This window comes from Polyodon spathula, chromosome 12, assembly GCF_017654505.1.
Source record: "Polyodon spathula isolate WHYD16114869_AA chromosome 12, ASM1765450v1, whole genome shotgun sequence".
Classification (NCBI taxonomy): Eukaryota; Metazoa; Chordata; class Actinopteri; order Acipenseriformes; family Polyodontidae; genus Polyodon; species Polyodon spathula.
Window position 1 is genome coordinate 42,089,822 of NC_054545.1, and position 22,214 is coordinate 42,112,035.

The 22,214-nt window shown below is 37.2% G+C and overlaps 2 protein-coding genes across 8 annotated transcripts in view; both read right to left on the reverse strand.

Annotated features, from left to right (window-relative positions):
* Window positions 1-2,089: 2,089 nt before the first annotated feature.
* tmem98 (transmembrane protein 98) lies at window positions 2,090-18,524 on the reverse strand. 3 transcript variants are annotated; one of them, XM_041266339.1, is made up of 7 exons: window positions 18,371-18,524; window positions 6,496-6,699; window positions 5,085-5,216; window positions 3,767-3,800; window positions 3,286-3,401; window positions 3,115-3,174; window positions 2,090-2,800 (listed from the first exon to the last, which is right to left on the reverse strand). In XM_041266339.1, exons 2-7 carry the CDS (start codon window positions 6,624-6,626, stop codon window positions 2,593-2,595), a joined length of 681 nt encoding a protein of 226 aa, XP_041122273.1. In that variant the 5' UTR covers window positions 6,627-6,699; window positions 18,371-18,524; the 3' UTR covers window positions 2,090-2,592. The 3 variants fall into 3 exon arrangements, with proteins under 3 accessions (XP_041122273.1, XP_041122274.1, XP_041122272.1); XM_041266340.1 differs by lacking the exon at window positions 18,371-18,524 and adding an exon at window positions 12,845-12,965; XM_041266338.1 differs by lacking the exon at window positions 18,371-18,524 and adding an exon at window positions 7,827-8,018.
* Window positions 18,525-19,281: 757 nt separating this feature from the next.
* LOC121324131 (rho GTPase-activating protein 12-like) overlaps window positions 19,282-22,214 on the reverse strand; it is a 54,339-nt gene continuing 51,406 nt past the window's right edge. For all 5 annotated transcript variants that reach the window (XM_041265630.1, XM_041265629.1, XM_041265628.1 and 2 more), the window contains one exon: window positions 19,282-21,963. In XM_041265630.1, coding sequence (XP_041121564.1) covers window positions 21,786-21,963 — 178 coding nt within the window. In that variant the 3' untranslated portion in view covers window positions 19,282-21,785. The remainder of the gene's footprint in view (window positions 21,964-22,214) is intronic.

Genomic DNA, 22,214 nt, shown 5'->3' on the forward strand with positions numbered 1-22,214 from the left:
TTCCTTGCACCCGCGGTTTTAGAACTTTTAACCCTGTCTCATCTCGCCGACAGGGGGCTTGAGTGAACTGGTAATGGCACTGTATCACACAACACTGCCCGTTACACCTGCATACTGAAATAACATTTTATAAACAATTTGGCACTGTATTTTATAAGAACTGTCATGCAGCATCAGTTCATTTGTTTGTGTGCATTTACAGCATGTTGGCAAGTGGACATGGTATTTAACAGCTTTATTATCCTTGGTAAACAAGCTAACCATTATTGTTGGACAACTAATATTTAACTGTAGCACAGTAATATCAAATTGGTTTATTATTTTTTGCAAACTCTAAATTGAGAATATAACTGAATCAAACATTTTCTTCTCCAATTATTTGGCAGGACCTGCCGCTTTTCTAGTGGCATTTATAGTTTACACAACTTTAAGAGTGGATTAGAAATAATCCACCGTGTGACAGACTTTGATTCTGGGCACCCCAGACCAGGGCATTCAGATTTGATATTATTTAAAAACTATGAGAAATCATTGACAAGTGTTTTGATGGTACATTAATACAAGATAGACATGTCTTCTATCATAAACACAAACACAGTAACACATTCAATTATTTGAAATATGTTTGGGTGAAAGAATAATACGTAAAAAAAAAAAAAAAGTACCGCTAAAAGTGCTAATTAAAAAAAACGCATTATCAATGACAAAAAATTAAAAGAAGCATGCTTTGCAAATAGACTTCTGAACAAAGTTATACAGTTAAAATAAGGAAGAAATCAAAATATTACAAAAGTGCTACTGATTTGATCCACGTACCAGACCTTCAATAAAAATGACCTTGAAGAGGTGTAATCCAAACTGATACTATGGATGTAACAAAGAGAAATAAATGCTTCATTTACATGATTTAAACAACTGGGAATGAATAGAAGTAGTTTCATAATGTATCACCATGCAAATTGCTAATACTGGTAAGAAAGTAATTTCCGTAATTATAGTATGTAAAGCCTTACATGTTTACCCATGTAGTAGCACTTTATCAGAAATACACAACTGGATTATACATAGCACAGCACGAAATGTATGATTCACACCTACAGACCCTAGGGTTAGATCTAAAGTTTAGATCGGCTGAAGTCGGTATAGCAAAATATTCCATGTGGTTGTCTTTTGCAGGTTTGGGGCATGTCCTTCTAGTAGATACCAACCCATCAGTCAACCTGATGTCCTGTTTTTAAAACAAATTCACAAAGGTAGACCAGTGTAGTACCAAATTTCTTACATGTTGACACAAATATCAAAGTACCAAGATGATAATATATAATATATATATATCACACACACACACTGTGGACTGGGGTATAGGCAGGTATGTGAAAAACTCAGATTGCAAACATCTATAGAAAATGACATTTACACATAGGTAAAACAAATGGTAAATGTACAGTAGCCTGCAACTGATGGCTTCTTTCTTAAATCTAGAAGTCCCTGCCTCCGTGGTTCTGCTTTCTTAATCTCTCTGTCACGGTACTTTGCGCTCTTTCTTGATATTGCCAACAGCCGATAAGAAGCTCGGTTTAAATATTGCTTCGGCTATTTTAAACAAACGGCCAGTAGCCTAAGCATTGAGTTTATGAAGCTTGCTTTGTTTAATTCAAATGCATTTAAAAGCTACAACAACACACTGCCAATATCTGCAACCGTGCGCTCCATCATATAAATACATTGGAAAAAAAAAAGTCAAACACAAAGCTTTCTCAACTGGTGTATTGAAACGTCACTGCTGCACACAGCCCACCTCTCTTAAAGGGGAACGCACCATAAGGCTGATTCCTAGAACGCTTTCTTTCTGCTTCCATCGCGGACGCTGCACTTGCTGCCAATGCCATTACTGTAGTAGCCTAATTTTAATATTTATTTATTTAGCGAGGCGATTAATTGATCAGGGCGGTTATGTGACATTCGGATATGTGACGGTCCACTATGTGTGTGTGTGTGTGTGTATATATATGTGTATATATATATATATATATATATATATATATATATATATATATATATATATTAAATAATATATATGGTTAGACTGCAATTGATTTGTGTAATACTCACATACAATGAACTGGTAATGAATCACATTCATGGTAATAGTATGCTTTGAAATCCATATTTATAGATCAGGTTGATTCACAAAGTGATATTATAGATATTATACACTTTTTATCATTACTTACTCCCTTGTGTCGACTTGTTTGATCATCGTAGTTTAGCTTGATGCATGTTTATCAGGTTTTGTTTAAGATTTGTCTTATTGCCAATAAAGAGCCCAGAGCATGCTTTCCCGACACGAACTTGTTAAAGCCAAGGTACTACTATATATATATATTATATACTACATACTTAAAATGGTGCAGGCTACAGAGAAAATGAAATCTCCCAGCAGCCTTACAAGTACAACTCCCCTGCCTTCTACAGGTTACTGCTACATAAAAAAAAAAAAAACTGCACGACCAGATAATGAATTATGAGCATCTAACAAACACAGCATTGTGTAATGCTTTAGCAGTTTCTCTCCCAGTCAGGAGCACAGCTCTATATGGTGGACTGCTCCTGACGAAAGGCTTCCGCTCCTGGCAGGTTTCTTTCAGGCTCGGAGGCCAGGGCAGCCTCTCGAAGGACAGTCATGTGATCCTCGGCCGCATTCAAAGACTGGTCTATCCAGTCCATGCCCCCGGACATGTGACAAGCATTCCTGGTCACCAAAACCAAGTGACTGACCGACAGCAGAAGTGCTGTTGCCCTGTACAAAACAATTCCAATTCCATCACTATATAGTACTGTGGCCCATTCTGTAAATATGACAGCTTTTTAGACGAGTTGACGTTGATGTTATATGTCTGTATGTTTAGTATTATAAGCTACATCCCTGTTACTATGATACAAACAGACAATACTAAACATTACATATACTGTTCACATGCTATCTGTGATTCTATACAATGCCATCTTTGTGTTATATGGTAGCTGAGCAGTGACATTTAACATATTCTCTTTTCATCAAATATGTACAGAATCCACTTTAATAATAAACAGTGCTTGTACTGTATGTATTACCTTGCATCCAGAAGTTTAGGGTCCAGAGGGGGGTACATTGAGCGTACCACATCATCCACCCTATAGGTTAAACAGAAGTTCCATAAACAACACTGCTTATTGACTAAGTGAAACTTGTCTCAAACTGCAGGTTTAAGGCTGCTATTAGAATCTTCTGGTCCAGTCACTTACCGTGGACTGATGCGTTTTGCAACAATGATGATGTCACTGAGACTAGCTGGAGCCTTGACTTTAGCTCCTGAACCCATCGTCATAGCAACAAGCTTTTCTGTCAGTGTATGGCAAATCTGCATTAAAAAATAAATAAATAAATAAATCGGTCAATTAAACACATTATCCAGTCTTAGAAACAACATTCACTTTTAATCAAAGGATTAATATTCTGTAAATCAAAAATGATAGGAACATTACACACAGTAGGTAGCAGTGTAGTGCACTAGTGTTAAACAACAGCATTAAAAAAAAAAAAAAAAATTTAAAAGAACATTTGCCAAAATGTGTTCGTAACACACTACCTTTTATCCATTACAATAGTGGGGATGTTCGCAAACATTCACCTAGTTGAACACAGGCCTGTCATCCAATATTGTGGATAAAAACTTACTGATCGTTCTCGTGATTGATTTTTTTTTTTAATCAAAAAAGTCCTCACCTTCAATATAGCAATGCAGTGCGACACAAGGCCCCTGTAATAAAGAAGACTGTGTTCAATTCAAAATAATTACTGTATGAAACTTTATTTTGTGTAAACCTGAACACATGCTTGTTAAGATACAGGTCAGCCCATTGCAGAATGTCATACATAACAAAAATTATATTCTTTTTTTATTGTTATTCTAAGTGTACATTTCGAGAGTGAATGGCACTGGAACCCAGAAGGGTCTGTGTGTATGTGGGTAGGTGTGTGTGTGGGGGTAGGTGTGTATGTGGGTAGGTATGTGGGTGGGTATGTGTGTGGGTGGGTGTGTATGTGGGTAGGTCTGTGTGTGGGTAGGTATGTGTGTGGGTGGGTGTGTATGTGGGTGGGTATGTGTGTGGGTGGGTGTGTATGTGGGTAGGTATGTGTGTGGGTAGGTGTGTGTGTGGGTAGGTGTGTGTGTGGGTAGGTGTGTGTGTGGGTAGGTGTGTGTGTGGGTGGTGTGTGTGGGGGTGGTGTGTGTGGGGTAGGTGTGTGTGTGGGTAGGTGTGTGTGTGGGTAGGTGTGTGTGTGGGTAGGTGTGTATGTGGGTAGGTGTGTGTGTGGGTAGGTATGTGTGTGGGTAGGTGTGTGTGTGGGGTAGGTATGTGTGTTGGCAGGTGTGTATGTGGGTAGGTGTGTGTGTGGGTAGGTATGTGTGTTGGCAGGTGTGTATGTGGGTAGGTGTGTGTGTGGGTAGGTATGTGTGTTGGCAGGTGTGTATGTGGGTAGGTATGTGTGTGGGTAGGTGTGTGTGTGGGTAGGTGTGTGTGTGGGTAGGTGTGTGTGTGGGTAGGTATGTGTGTGGGTAGGTGTGTGTGTGGGTAGGTATGTGTGTTGGCAGGTGTGTGTGTGGGTAGGTGTGTGTGTGGGTAGGTATGTGTGTTGGCAGGTGTGTGTGTGGGTAGGTGTGTGTGTGGGTAGGTATGTGTGTTGGCAGGTGTGTGTGTGGGTAGGTATGTGTGTGGGTAGGTGTGTGTGTGGGTAGGTATGTGTGTTGGTAGGTGTGTGTGTGGTTAGGTGTGTGTTGGCAGGTGTGTGTGTTTTGGTGTGTGTGTGTGTGTGTGTGTGTGTGTGGGGGTAGGTATGTGTGTGGGTAGGTGTGTGTGTGGGTAGGTATGTGTGTTGGTAGGTGTGTGTGTGTGTGTTGTGAGATGTGTATGTGGGTAGGTGTGTGTGTGGGTGGGTGTGTGTGTGGGTAGGTATGTGTGTTGATAGGTGTGTGTGTGGGTAGGTGTGTATGTGGGCAGGTGTGTATGTGGGCAGGTGTGTACGGAAGAATTGAAGAATGTACGATGCGTCTTCGATCCAGTCTTCATTCTCCAGTATGGCCTCAATGTGAGGGTTTGTAATCACAACATCGTCCAGCTCCAGCTCGGAAGGCTCGCTCTGGGTCTCCATCGCACCAATCAGGTCCACTGTAGGCCTGGAGAGCAACATTACAATCACACACACAGTCACAGGTAGCTTCATATGCTTAGTACAGTAAACTCCCACCTGTACCAACCTGTAAAGAAATTCCCTGGTATCTGCTTATTACATTCCTTTTAGGCTAAATGTATTCCAGTTGGTTTACATTCCCCTACACCACTAAATTCTGCTTGCTACTCCATTCACTCTGTGAGACAAACAGGCATGCTCTGTAATTTGCAGCAGTATGGGGGTTATAAATTACATCTTCATGACATATTATAGAAAAACAGCAATTAAAAAAATAATATGTAAGTGTCTAACTAAAAATAAACTAAACAGCATAGTCTTACAGATATGACAGTAAAGGCATTATATTAGGCCAAGTTTATTTAACTATTTAACTTTACTTCAAATACCCACTTAACCCAAATGCTGTGGTGGATTACAGTCTATTATTCAACCTCTTTTAGTACCAGTGCAGTTCATTAAACAAACAAATGCAGTCAATCATTAACAAGCCACAGCCCTGTATTTTTAAAAATAAATGATATATTACAGTACACACCCTCTTAAGTAACATCAACTGTTTACTCTTTCTGAAGATTTACTGAGAGAAAGAGGTCTTCATGAACACAACAAATTAGAAGACAGCCCATACTAAGCGTCATCACACATTGTTCAAAAATATGGATACAATCTACCGTTTGAGTAAGGATGGACGACAATTAAATTAATATTTTTTGATCAGCGGCTCATACTGATCACAACAATAACAGTTATTTTAAATACATTTTAACTCCTTTAAGTCTCTTATACACTTTTTTTCTCTGTCTGCTTTTTTGCTTGTTGGCTTTTTTAAAATAAAGTCACTATTCTCAGACTTAAGGGGAAACTGAATTAAAGTGATTGCATTGGTTTACTTCCCCCTAGCACCTCTTTACGGACAAAGTGTTTGTCTACAGGAAGAGAGAGGAACAAAACAACCCTAAAAGTGATACTCATGTATAGTACATATTAATGGGTTACCAATGTCCTTCATGTGTGTCATAGGGCCTTAGTCATAAAACTTCAACTTAAATGTCTGAGCGTTTACACTAGAGTGCTCTAAAAAATGAGAAAAAAAAAATTACAACATTTAAAAAAGCAGTAATTATGACACCTCGTTTACAAACTACAGAATGCTGCTTTGAAACATTCTTTTCTTGGTTTCAATTAGGTGTGACTTATCAAGTACTTGCACTTCTGTCTGTAAATGTACTGCGGGTTTGAGGTGGTGTGGTTTCTTTACTCACTTGGAGTCAAACGGGTGCAGCAGATGAGAGGGACGGCAGTAGCGCTGTCTGCAGACCACCACCAGAGCAACAAAGGAGGCCAGGAATATTGTGGCCAGGACGCCAATGGCCACGATGACGACCGTTTCCATTGTCTTCCCGTGTGTTCCCGCTGCCGATCTTGTGTTGCTCACCTGGGCTTATTTGCTATGGGCTCATTTTTATCTGCAAACAAACACAAGTAAGGGGGATTACTGATAACTGTTAACAGCTCCTAGGTGGTGTGATGAAAGAGAATGTATAACGTAATCACACCTTATGAACAATGATAGACATTGTTTCTGTATCGATGCTGTTATGAACATTAATTGTGCACTTTATCAGAAGATGCAATTGAATCCATAGAGGAAATTTCCCATGCCCATCTTAACTCTTACTTATATCCATTTACATCTAGTCAGGCTAAACAAAATGATTTAAACAAAAAAAAAAAAGGATGCAAAGTAGGGTTTTGATGCACATGGAAATAAAATAAGAATTTGGCAACAGATCAGCAAAAATACCCTACTGTAGTTCTAGTGAAGCTGAAAAAACTTCCACATTAAATCGCTTGCAGGCAAAATTCCCATCTTATTGACACTTGTCCTTTCCCTAAACAATCAAGTCCCATACTCATCCTAATTCTTTTCCTAGCCCGGCTCAATAAAACAATTAAAACAACACAGAATTTAAAGCTAAAACTAAAACCCCTAGAAACAGGCAGGATGTTAATGCAAACTTTTAACCCTGACCACCAGCTGGCTGATGTCACTGTGACAGTCTCGCAATAACACTTTCAGACACATCCTGTTCTCCTAGCAAATCACAACCAGACCTACTGTGAACTAAAGAAAAACACACAAGCCACCTGAAAAGACAACAATCTACAGTTACAGCTCCAACATAAAAAACATAGACTTAGAGTACTTTATTAGGATTGTACTATACCTTTTTAAATGTTCTGCAATCTCAAAAGCTGAAGCAAATACTCTAAAAGTATTATTGTGTATTATTTACGGTGTTTCCTACTGTATAATTTTAAAGAATCAAAAACAACTAACATTTTTCAGTGGTAATATATAAATGTCTGTGAATGTCCTTAATGTTAAACTAAGTTTCTATTAAGTGCTACCTTATGAGTCTTAAAAGGTATTAATGTACAAACAAGATACACATACTATTTATCATCCATTTAATATTCTTTTGTTTAAATACATAAAAAAACACACGAAACTTCATGACACATAGAAATTTAAAATCGACAATACACTACATTAATACGTTCCAATATTTAGCCATTTAAGTCCACTTACTTAGGTCATGAGATTGTTCTTGGATTCTCTTGACAGGTACTAGTGCTCAAAGTAAAGGTTTCACTCTTGAAGAAGCTATATTAAGAACGGTAGTCTCGTCTACAGGTACACAGGCTAATGGGAGCAGCCCGAAATCAACTGCACTTCCTTCCCAGCCTTCTTCACTAACTGCAAGCAAACATGGCTATGAAAACTTGACCTCTGACCCAATGACTAACAGATTAACCAGCAGGTAACAATCTCATGGCTTTACCACAATTCACAGTATATACACCACTAACGGATTGTACAATTCACAGTAGACACACCACCACTGTTCAAACTCCTGCCACTAGGTCATTTTTAATAATATAAAAAGTTCTAAAGCCCAAAACTGGGACTGTAATGTTTTAGCACACTTCTACTTTGTGTAATACTGTATACCACAGTTTAAAAAGAGTTTTTTTTTTTTTTTTGTAATACTATTAGAGAACCTGTATAACCTCCACATGCTGAAAGTAGCAGCAGGATTAGCAAATGCAATAGCCTGCCGGAGAAGTAAATAACAACGAAGAATGTACACAAGACCACTGAAGATTGCACTTTACAGCTTTCTCAAACAGTTTCTATTTAAACACAGCAGACATGTATATCCAGGTCTAACTCCACAAAGATAGCACAACTCAAAACAGCAGAAACTCATCTAGTGTATGCCCATATACTGCATCCATGTCATTTATATTTATTTTCAGTATGTTGCTAAAATTATTTAGTAAGTAATGCGATTGTGACTGCACTACCACTGTATTATATATATATATATATATATATATATATATATATATATATATATATATATATATATATATATATATATATAGAGCTACTGTTAGAGCTAATACACACACTAATGTTAATCCTAGAAGGGCAGACAGTTCCACCATCAAATGTCTTCTGCTGTGTAATGTAGTCTACACCCGTTTAGAATGTGCACCACAAAAAAAAAGAATATGGCAAAAGTACAAACAGTATATACCAAACATTATGGTAAAGCTTTTTTTTTTTTTCACTTATCCAAATGCGTCAAAAAGGTGCACACACAAAGGCAGGATCTGGAAAAGATTCTGTTGTTTTTCCAGCGATAACAGCCTGTCGGTAAACAAAAGGCTTTCAGGAATAGTAAACGTATTTCAACATTTAATCAGCTTGTTACTCATAAGAAAGATGAATTGTTTTTCAGAAAAAGAAAAAAAAAGAAAGAAATCGAAACCATTATTTTCAGCTGAAGTGAGCACATATACTGTGAGCACAAGTACACAAGTAATGCCAGATTAACTTGAACATCAAGCCAGACTTTACGCACCAACCCGACCGCAGTGTCAGGGGACAGTGCCTCAGTTTCCCGCAAACACTTCAAATCCAGGCCGGTAATTCCGGGGGTGGTGTCTGGCCTTGACTTTACCTGCTTTTCTAAAAGTTTTCACGACTGACAGGAATACGATCTTGTTGTTTTAAACTCGTTGTCAGCAGAGATGTTACAACGTCTACTGTTAAAATATCTATTTAGTCCAGCTCTCAGTGTTAGAAAACTTTTTACTTATTTCCTTAAAATGAATGTTCATATTTTTGATAAAGTACGTTAACAGCCCATGCTGGAGTTTTTTTTAATCTTTGTTTTCTTCTATTTCATTTAGAGGTTCCTAACCTTCTGTTATGTGTCTACTCTTGACAGATGCTGGTGCATTTATTTTATCTGTATTTTATTTTCTGGTGGACTGCTGTCTTCACTCAGCAAGCTGGTGTTGTACCAGTTATGTGGAGTTTCAACCCCAAATATATTAAAGAAAATAGATGGAATGTCACTAATTTTTGGCAGTGGTTTTGTACCTAATAACAAATAAAATGGCAGTTTGTCATGGAATTTAGAATGCAGTGGTGCGTAGTAATTTATTTAGTGTGAAGCGGCTCATTGGTATGCAAGCCATAGTATACGCTATATATATATATATATATATACGCACGGTCATGTGATGCTGCTTTAACCAATCAGAGGTTGTTATTTTTCCAAGCCATGTTATAAATGCATATATGTATATGCAGACCTTCTTTCTCACGTCTGGCCATATTTAGTTGCACATCAAAACAAACTTTTCTCGCAAGACCTGGGCAGTGTCAGGTGACATTGTTGGAGAAGAATTTTATTTTTTTTTTTAATCGTCCTTTGTGATCTCCGGGAGTAGTGACAGGAGGTAGTCATGCAAGATTTGCAGTACCGTTTCACAGTGTCAACAAAAATTGTTTGCATTTTGAAATACTCGGACAGTAGCACAAAAAAGACACCCGATGTCCGGGCAGTAGATTTCTGTGTTTTTTTTTCCTTTTTTTCTTTGCTTTTTCTATGTCCAGAAGCTGTTCCACAAGTGTTGGTGTCTGATTCAAAATCTCATCTAGAGTTTGGTTTCCCAAAAGATCAAAATTGATATATCTCATCAGTCATCTTCATTTTTCAAAATGATATATTAAATGTGGTTAGTCATGTTTATTAATATAAATTTAAATATGGCTACTGTTTTTTGGTTTTCAAAATACTAGTGGCGTATGGATATCTTCAAGTGATTCGCCCCTTTTTGAAAAAAGTTTTAACCCATAGGAATATGCTGTAATATTTACACCCCCATGTGACCTGCTTTGACTATCAGGATAGAGTATTTAAATGTACTTGAAAAACCCATTATATATACCTTGTGTTGCTCACCTGGGCTTATTTGCTATGGGCTCATTTTTATCTGCAAACAAACACAAGAAACGGGGATTACTGATAACTGTTAACAGCTCCTAGGTGGTGTGAGGAAAGAGAATGTATAACGCAATCACACCTTCTGAACAATGCTAGACATTGTTTCTGTATCGATGCTGTTATGAACATTAATTGTGCACTTTATGAGAAGATGCAATTGAATCTATAGAGATTTCTCATTCCCATGCCCATCTTAACTTATATCCATTTACATCTAGTCAGGCTTCATGGGTGAAGGCTATATTTGCATCCTGAGCCATTCGAAAATGTTATATTCGGGATTCTGTGTCACAGTTAATAAACTACTCGACCTAACAGTCTCATAGTTTATGACGTCACACAATCCATAGATTGTATTATTTTCCAGTAACTCATTAAATCTCAACGATTATATATATATATATATATATATATATATATATATATAATTTTTTGTTGTTATTCTTATGCAAAGTTATCAATTTGTCTTCATCCGTTCCATAACTATTAGATAATATTTTTCTTTTGTCTATTTATTTAATTACGTGGAGTTCTAACATAAGCGTGATTGTATTCGCACTGATAAAACAAGGAAGACGTTATGTTTTTTTTTTTTTTTTTTTTCGAAGTCAGAATTTTGATACAGTAATAATTATCTACGTAGTATGTGTTCATTTTTATCGTGGGTGAAAGCAGGGTTAACATTATAACCAAACCGGAGCTGCCATTCTCCATGACAGAATAAACAATCATTTTACAGACACTGAATAAACTTAATACCATATTAGGTCGGTGCCTGTTATCTTATAAAATTGTAATGTTTTTTAACAGCTATTTCATTTTTGGTCTATAAAATAAACTTAAAATTGTGTCCACATTGTTCTGGTCCAATACGATTTGCATTGTGGGCCTCTCTTTATCTACATGGGGCGGTACAAACCTCAGTCATCTACAAATCTGGAAGCTCTATTAGCAATGGTGAACTGCTTTATGAAAGATACAAATAATATACGTGTTTTTAAAAAAAAAAATAATACCGGTAATAGTTCACTCAGGGTTGGTCGTAAAAACTGCTGTGAAAGGTATCAGAAAAATGCTACTGCATAAAAAAACTAGTAGCAAATTACGAGTTTTGAATAGCAAAATGCTTCCAAATATACATTAATTAGGATTTTTTCAGAAGCAGCCCCTGTGGGTGAAGAAAGAACATTAGTGATGAAGAAAATGGAGATTATATAAAATAACTCTCCCACTCTCCCAGTGGTATGAATGGTGCTAATCCCCAGACACTGTGCTCTCTGGTTTTGAGATCAGGACTGTGGTGGCCATTCATTCAGTCCATCTTCCCTTGGTTACGTACCAGGAAGCAGCAGCTTTAAATGTATTTTCCAATAAAGAGAACAACATGCATTACAAAAAAACAGAACAACGAAAACTACTGTTTACATTTTTTCTATGTATTATATTGGAAAAATGTACATATTCTGAAAAATTCAGTGCAAGAAAAGACAGTGTATTCACATATATTGTAAATACATGTCATTATTGCAGTTCAGTTTAAACTCTTCCCCCTTTGGTGCCTCCATAGACAACAGTCACACATAACAAGTGGAATGTTAGAAAATGCATGGCAGCTGAGTCTCTGATACAGTAATAGACTTAGCACATCAAACACATATCTTAGAAACAAAGAGTAAGAGAACTTCCAACACAATACCGGTACTGAGATTCTGAAAATAAAAAGAAACAGCCCAGGAGGTTTATAGACTGCTTTAGCAATCTATTACAACTCACATGAAAAATCACGAAATAAAACTGATAAAAAAAATAAACAATTCCCACAGTTCAGTTTGATTTTACACTTAATGTTTTTCAGTGGCGCACACATAGATTTCTTGTTTGAATATTTGTTTGTTTATATGAAAGCTTGTGAGGCTTATGACCTCTGAACATCTTGCTGGATTGGTCTGAAAATGAGTACTCGGCTGCATAATGGTGGGAAATCAAAACACAAAGCGATCCTACAAAACAACCAAAACCCTCTCGCTGGTAATAATGCAGATATAACACTACGTGCATAATCATTAATGCAGATATAATACTACGTGCATAATCATTAATGCAGATATAATAATATGTGCATTATCATTAATTCAGATATAATAATATGTGCATACTCAGTGAAGCACATTTTTAAATATAATATCAGGCATAACATGGCATACTTCCGTAGCGTCTTTTAAGATTTTCTTGAACAGTTTACCTTGTGAAATTGCTGTAAAAATCGACGATCAATACACAGAGCATTACATGACTGAGTTCTGTCAGCCCTCCAATCGTATTTCTATATTGTCGAATTTGACAAACAGTACTCAGATTCCAAACAGTTCAGGTGTCAGATAAAAGCTTTGCTCTGCAGGTAAACTCTCCTCAAGACGAGTAGCAGAGCAGAGCTGGAACACAATGGGAGTAAAGCAGAAACAAGGCAAAAGCCTGGCTGGAATGCATGGAATTCTTTAATAGGATTAAGACTAAGATTAATTGGGTATAATAAAATAACCCAGTGTTCCGCAACTCAAATTAAGCAATGACCACTGCTTCGATTTCACATGAAATGGTACGGCTTGATCAGATTTTTTTTTAAGACAGAACTGCAGCAATTGCTGTCGGTGCCATTGGTTATTTCGTTCCCTGAAAGTGGGTAATTCTTTAATGCTAAACTACTTGTTCTGCTGCCAGCTTCCCATATCCCAGTTTAGTACAAATTTAAACAAATAGCAGTACAACAAAGTTTTAAAGCAGTTGCTAGGGACACTATACTATTCTTATTTCAGTTCATTAAAAAAAAAAAAGTTGTGTATTGCAGGGGCCTTACACAAACAGCCAGGGGTAAGAATGCAGTTTAACACTTTATTTCAGAGCGTCCAACCTCACAGGATGCCATTGGCTATCTTCCTACCATCAATGCCCCAGCTACTGAGTTGACAACAGTGTCTGAAATTTTGAACCAGTCAGAACTCATCAGGAAGGCCCTACAATTGCAGAAAATAGTAGTGGTCATGGGTCAAGCTACGTATGCAAAAGCAGCAGAAATTGCCTTGAAGCACAAAGGAAGGTATGCCATCATCATCCTTCGAATGGGCGCATTTCATACCATCTGCAATGCCTTGTCAATTCTTGGAAAACGATTTCAGGATGCTGGTCTTCGTGATCTTTGCATTGAAGCAGACATCGTTGCAGAAGGCTCAGTAACTGCAGTTCTTGAATGTAGTTCAAGATGTATATCTTGTGAAGCGATGAGTCTCACTACCAAATTATTTATTTACATATGCATGCATATTTAAGCAATGTAACATTTTAAAACAGTAATTCTAACAGTAAATGTCAACAAAAATGTAATACTGTAGTGTACCACCTACAAATATCTTTTTCTGCCGATACGCTGTGAAAAAGATAACTATAAGTTTACAGAGTACCTATGCATTCTGGTACCATTCTATAACTTGTGCAATGTGCCGCCAAGCTTTTTCTTTGGTGTTTAAATTATATTCTGGCAGAATTGTAACAGGCTTGTAACCAACAGGTACCCAGATCAAATCCCAGCTCAGCCACTGACTCATTGTGTGACCCTGAGCAAGTCACTTAACCTCAACCACAAACTTTGCTTTTGTGACCAGGACAGTGATATTTTGAAATTTACCCATTTCCAATGAGAAAACAGTCTTTTTGTTCACATGAAGTCAGAAAAAAACAACATATGAATCCAAATTAACATGTATTTATACTAAAGTAATACAAAAATGACTACAAAAGATTTAGAAGTGAGTAGTTTTTCGGGATTTACGATTATACTGTAAACCACTTTCACGAATCAGCCCCCAAATGTAGTCTCCCATCATGTTCTCGTTATACTGTCCTTGGTAGCGGCGTTCAAAGTCCAGTATATCCTGGTGGAAGCGCTCACCTTGCTCCTCCGAGTACGCTCCCATGTTCTCCTTGAATCAAGATGAGCATCAAGGATATGGACTTTGAGGGACATCCTACAGCCCATTGTGCCGTAGTTCTTCACCAGAGTCTCAACCAGCTCCACATAGTTTTCGGCCTTGTGATTGCCCAGGAAGCCCCGAACCACTGCGGCAAAGCTGTTCCAAGCTGCTTTCTCCTTACTAGTGAGCTTCTTCGGGAATTCATTGCACTCCAGGATCTTCTTTATCTGTGGTCTGACAAAGACACCGGCTTTGACCTTTGCCTCAGACAGCTTAGGGAAGCAGTCTTGAAGGTACTTGAAAGCTGCCGACTCCTTATCTAGAGCTCTGACAAATTGTTTCATAAGGCCCAATTTGATGTGCAATGGTAGCATCAGCACCTTCCGGGGGTCCACCAGTGGCTCCCACTTGACGTTGTTCCTCCCCACAGAGAACTCGGTCCGCTGTGGCCAGTCCCGCCTGTGGTAGTGCGCCTTGGTGTCCCTGCTGTCCCAAAGGCAAAGATAGCAGGGAAACTTGGTAAATCCGCCTTGGAGACCCATCAGGAATGCCACCATTGCAGCCTCTTGATGCCATCTCAGAAAAATGCAGATATGTATCCACTTAGGCAGCTGGAACTAAACTGAACTGGTGGCCTTAAGGCCCCTGTATTTATACTACTATTTATATTGCTGGAAAGTTCTAGAAAGTTCTAGAAGTTACTCCAAGTTTACTCAGCACTGAATCTATCTGGAATGTTCTAGAAAATAGGTAAATTTCAAAATATCACTGTCCTGGTCACAAAAGCAGTTTGTGGGGAATAACAGCCATTTTCTATACTTTTGAGGCATAAGCAATTAGGAAATAACACTTACTACCCAGGAACCAAAAAAAAAAAAAAATTGTTACACGGTGTTATCTGTCGGGGGGGGGGGGTCAAAGAATGGATGACATAATGCCACATAAATCATATGGGGGAGGGGGGGCAAACCAATTGTACAATGTTATGTCCTATCTAAGTCTTGGCAGGGAAACTTCTCAAGTTTAAATAAAAAAGTTGAGACCTAAGTTTTCGCATTATGAATCTTTTATTTATGAAAACAACACACTGTTTAACAAGACTATGCACTTAATAGAGCAGCAACAATGAATCCAATTTCACAACTGAGTTAGTTCCCTTTGGTCTCTGAAGAAAAGAAGATTTGTTAGACTTAAATGACTCAACTGGACCTGTGCCCTGACAGAGCTTTACAAACAGTACCTGAGCTTTTTACATCACCCTAACCTATAAATGTGCACATATACATTGGAAATGGCAAGACTGCGTAATAAAATGGAAACAGAAACTGCATCTTTCAACAATGGGGAACAAATAGTAACATGGAAATGGTCCCTTGATCACTCTGGAAGGCCAAACAAGTGTCATAGTTTAAAGAGTAGGTAGTGTGGCTCTGAAAAACATAGCGTTATACATCCCCACGTGTTGCTACAACTGTTTAAATAATATACCTGTCATTTTCCTTTTCACTGTTAACATCCTGACAACTTTTTACACTTGTAACCTTAAACTCTGTTTTGAAGCTATTTTCAAAATGGCCACTCTAGTGCACACGGGTTTGAAATCTGTCCTCTGAATCATTGGTGCACAAACTATGGAGCGGGGGGCCGCGGGGGGGGGGGGGGGGCGCGCGCGATTTCAGGGGGCACGACTACGCCTAAAGAGGCAGTTCTGTAAAAAAAAAAAAGAAAAAAGTTTGTAAAGGATAGAACATTTTAAATAAACACATAAATTACAGCTAATTAGTGCAAGTTCTTACCTTTCAAATGACCCGTTGACAATCACTCTAGGACTTGTAGAACCGGAGAAATTGTTTGAAGTGGCACGTGTCGGTGAAACTGCACTGAACAGAGACAAAATGGCAGCCTCCATGTAGGGGGTGACAAGCATAGAAAAAAGCTTTTTTTTTCCCCAGATTTAACCAAGAAAAGTCAAAATGTAGCTATATCTTTGTTAAGTTAAAACTGATTAATAAAATCAGTTATTTGACGGACTCTAAATACTCTTTCCCTTCGGATTTCTCTGCCATATCGATGATGAGTTAGAAGTATGAGCGCCATTGTATGTTCTAATAGGATTTGCGTTGAAAATTGTTACTTGCGGCTGCTGTTTGGCTGTTGCAGGTTTCTGGTTGAAATCGGCCATGTCGCAGCCCTGTGAAAGTTTAATGAAACCTACTTTTTTTTTTTTTATTTGCTTTTAATGCATGAGCCCCAGGTCCACCCTGCAGTGCCGCATTTCAACTCTGATGGTTACTTTCAAGATGACAATGCACTGATCCACCGTGCAAGAATTGAGCAAGAATGGTTTGCAGAGTAAGACAGAGACTTCAGGCATCTTCCATAGCCACCACAATGCACGGATTTCAATCCAAGTGAGCATGTTTGTGATGAATTTAAGCAACACATTCATTATCGCAATCCTCTGCCTGCCTCTCTGCACCACTTGTGTGAAATACTATTGACTGAATGGATTAACTTCCCTCAAAACGCCTTTGTGCATCTTCTGGAGTCTATGCCAAGCTTTGTCAAGGCTTTGTAAACAGAAAATAAAAAATCACTAATGTCAATTTGGCTCATCAAGCCTGATGTCTAGTACTTCCAACTGGACAGAATCTAATTTTGTTAATAATCCCAGTGTTTTAGCTTCCATTGTGCCCTCTTGTCTGTGAGCTATGTGTGCAATAAACAATGTGGTTGTTCTATATAATTTTTTTTTTTTTTTTTTTTTACCTCAGCCCTAATAAAAAGAGCAAAATGCATATGTTATTGGTTAGGTACATTCAAGAAATAGCAAAAAAATAAATACATAAAACAAATTACTCCTGATTATCCAAAGGAAAAGTTCAAGTCATTTTTTCACCATTGCCAGAGTATCAAGTTTGCAATCACATCACTCTAAATATGAAACAAAGGTGCTAAAGCAAATTCAGACTAGAGTCGGTTGTGCATAAAACAGAAAATAAACATGGTTCCCTTAATAGGCTTACTTATTATCTCAGCTATGCAGGATCAAGTGGGAGGCTCGCGGATGAGAAACAGCAGAATGAAATATGAGAACCTTTCTGTTATTTGTCATAAAACAACTGCTGGTAATTTCAAATATTTTTACTTCCAATATTCTACGTGCAAATACATGCAATGTTTACCTGCAAGTGTTTTTTCAATGGTTTACTAAAAAATTTAAAATGGTATAACGGTATATATATATATATATATATATATATATATATATATATATATATATATATATATATATATATATATATATATATAAATGAAAACACTTTCTCATGTGAAACACAAACCAATATATGCAATCACAGTTCAGAATCAATAATTGTGTATGGAAAGTGAGTTATCTTATATTAACTTATTTTCACCAACACACATTTTAAACAGACCACAAAATAACTTGTAAAATATTGATCCGACGCAGCTTAGCTGCATGATTAAATAAGTGTCTTTGCAACTTGTAACTGGCTATGATTAATCAACACAATGCAGTTACCGGGACACTTATTATTATTATTATTATTATTATTATTATTATTATTATTATTATTATTATTATGCAGCTTCTACGACAAGCTGTACAAGTTTCTGCACGCATATTAAGTTAATGCGGGATTTAATGCTTTTCAACTTTCATTTCTCAAACCAGCACTACAACAGTCTCTGTATTAACATTCACCGCATTCCAAAAAAGCCATTTCTATTTACTAAAACATTTAAGTTATATATTTTATTTATTTATTTTTACTTACCACCGTCTCTTTCTTGTTCGCTTTCTTGTGCTTGTCTCGACTACAGTTGCGTCATAAAGCGCGTACACTTGGGTTTCACGAGCACAGACTGCTTTAATTATGGGTCGGTGAGCGCGCATTGTACATTAACTGAAACATGTGTCTGCTGACTTTGAGCGGCTCGCCCAGACCGATGTAATACAACAATGTAGACGATTTCATCTGTCTGGCTTGTTTCTCGATCCCACCTCTAAAGGGGGAAGGGGGAAGGGGGGGGGAAGGGGGGTCGAGACCCAAGCGCGAACCTAGCTATGCACGAGATAAATAACGTGCTCCAAGAAGGGCTGCTTCTAGTTTCAAAATTTTTCTTACGCCATGTGGAGAATCTCCTAGCTTGTGCAACTCCCAGATCGTTTCTAGATTCACTACAAAAAAAAAGACCTTGCGTGGCCAACCAGCTACAGGTTTATTATTAAAAGAAATAATGCACACAAAAAAAAATAAGTCAGAAGATGTAACTTACTTTATTTTAAGGAACAAATTGTATTATGCACAAACACACTAGTTTTAATAAACTTTCATTATTTTGCCTTATTTATATACACAAAAACAAATAGGATATTTGCCACTATCTTTAATAAACCTTAATGCTAGCAATTGGAAATATACAGTTTGGCATTGACTTGCTAAATATATATTTTACAGTCTTGCAAATATATTATATTAAGAAAGGGGTGTGTATATATGAAACAACCAAGGTCTAAAAATTTTGTAAATAAAAAACATTTCCCCCCTGAGAGGGGGGAGTAAATTAAATATTAATATATATATATATATATAATATATATATATATATATATAATATAAACTGTACATGTAAAAATATAATGACTCCTGAAAAGGAATCTGTAATAAATTCTAGATAATGGCAGTAAAAAAAAAGAAAAAAAAAAAAAAAGAAATTTATACAGGGCTCTATTTATAATATCATTCATTAAAGTTATTACATTGCTTCATGTTAAATGAACAGTGTATAGAATTAGCAGGCAAATGCTTATTTTACATACAGAACTCTGTAAAACAGTAAAACTCCGCCCTTTCATATACAGAACCACATGTATGATTTTTAAAACATTATATTGTTAAGGTTAAAAAAAAATGCAAGCAACTTTATTCATCTTGCAAACCCACTGAGTTAACCATCTTGAATATAATGAAATCATAATATTATTAACTTAACTAAGACTCAAGCATTGGCCAAATACAACTGGATTGATAGTTTTTGCAGACATTATTTGGCAGCCATCTGATTTATTCAAGGTTATTCCCCACTGGACTGCTTCAGTTCCATTGCAAGATACTGATCATTCAGTGGATATTGCTATTATTAAAAGACACTTCTAATAGCAGTTTGCTGGTATTAAACAGAGATTTGGTAGAACAGTGAGGTCATCGACTAATCCCAATCCTTCAAAGAGTATAACAAATACTATGCACTCTTAAGATATAACTTTTTTTCCTGTATTAATAACATACCACAATTACAACCCCATGACTTTATAATATTAACCCCATTACCTCTTTTCAATACCTTCAGTCACCTCATACCCCTCCTGCTATTATAGTATTTTGATCTAATACTGCACTTTTTACAAAGGCATAATAGCTATTTAATTAATTAATTAAATTCGTACTGGCCATTTAATTCCAATCGCTATGTAGGTCTTGCACATGCAGTTTTGAAAGAAGCACTTTTTATACTGAAAAGTTTAAAAGCTGGTATTCGACACCATACTAGGTTAAGGAAAGTCTGCACTTCCTTGATCACTTCACCTCAGCAATGTGTATTTCTTTCACCCCTTTAAATGCATCTTTTCCAGTCATTAACCATCCAGCTGCTCCCCCCCCCCAAATGGCTGACATGTTTTGCAGCAACTAAGATGGCATTGCTCATCACAGCAAGTCCACAAGGTCCTGGAAGGTGTCTTCAGGGATGTAATTAATATTGGCAATTTGTGCTGAGGTAGAAGAGGATCATGGTGAGGATTGCATTGTTCTAGTTCATCCCAAGCATCCTCAATTGGATTAAAATTCAAGGATTCTGGTGTCCATGGGAGGTCATGCTCCTCAAACCATTTGGGCACATTTCAGGCACAGTGGTTGGGGGCATTATTTTCTTAAAAATAGCCATCGCCAACAAGTGCAGCATTGATGGGTGAACTTGATCCAAAATTATGAGAAAGTAAAACTATGGCATCTTGACAGCGCTCCAGGGATCGCATGACATGATCAACCTAATCAATCTCTAATTCAGGGCGATGCCAAATATAATCAGGTAGACAGCTCCTAATAAAAGTAGCCAGTCTTTAAGCTTCTTTCATAACTGCACAGATGAGACATACACAGAAAATGGAAGTGATCGACAGATAGGATTTACAGAATTGTTTACTTTGTTAGCTTTAAAACCATTAAACGCAATTGTATTGCAGGTTTAAGGGGTGTCTGGATGACATGATCAGGTCAATGGTTACTGCTTGATCAATCTTGTGGCTTTTTGGTCGTTTTAACAGAAGCAATAAGGGTAACTGTACTGACATCATTGTGTGCTGATTTGCCATAACTTCTCATGAAGGTACAGGATATGCTGAAATATGACATGATTGGAATTTTTTTATTTTTTTTTGCAAGTACAAAAAGGAAATATGTATAGAACAAAATTATTTGTAGAATAATCTAAAATTAGTAACAAAAAGAAAAAGAAAAAAAAAGACATTCCCTGTGCCAATAATGCACTTTACCCTATGATATGAACATACAAAAAAAGGTTGTTCTGTGGTTCAATGCAGTCATAAAAGAAAAAAAAGTTCAGAATTCCAAGAACAATCACTTAACAAACTCTAGCCACATTCACATTTTTGCAGAACTGCAGAATGCCATTTTGTTTCACCATGAACAGAGAAATACTGCTAACATACAGTATAAAATATGGAAGAGGTTTTTGAAGCCTGTTTCTTACACTCACTTACTGTGCAGCTCTGAATGAAACATTTGTGCAATAATTTAGCTTAAACAACATCCCAACACCAACACAAGTTCAAAGCTATACAATTGGATTGCAAGATGCTTCTTTTAAACTGCTTTGGCCCGTGTGACATATATACCTATGTAGAAATCAGCATTGCCCGAAGTGGTGGAAGAACTTAATTCAAAAGTCAATTTCAGACACCAGCCTCCGTCGCCCAGCATATACGGACAACAATTTGACTTGCTAAGTGCCAAAAGAATATCAATTGGATGTAGATTCCATTTCATGTAAAAACTTCTTAAAGTGAAAGCCGAGTTTGTTTTTTGCAGCATCTAGCGTACCTGCGCCTAAATGCTTCTATTATGAAAAGTTAGCTTTGATTTCCAAGTTTACACTCCACCTGGTCCCGACTCAGCTGTCCTGAAATATGTGTTCATAGTCGTTGAGAATACATTCCACAATCTGATTCTGGAAGACCATGTGCATGGCAATGTTTCCAGTTTCAGATTCTGGTTTCAGGAGTGTGGGTCCAAAAACGATAGCCACACTTTGAACAGACATTCGGTTCTCCTCCCGGTATGCCACCACCCTGTAAGAACACAAAAGGCTTTGCTTAGATTGGGCCCGATTCACAAAACTTTAAGGACTGTTGTAAGGACTCTTTAGTTAAGGGCTGTTTTTTTGATAGCTCACATTAATTAATAAAATCAAGTTTGCAATTCACTAAATAATTTCCAACTATTCTAAAGGTTAGACGTTTTAAGTTTTCAAGAGAACAGTTTAGCCTAGGATAACGTTTATCAGATTAGAGTCTATTTGTTATATCTGTAACAACCACAA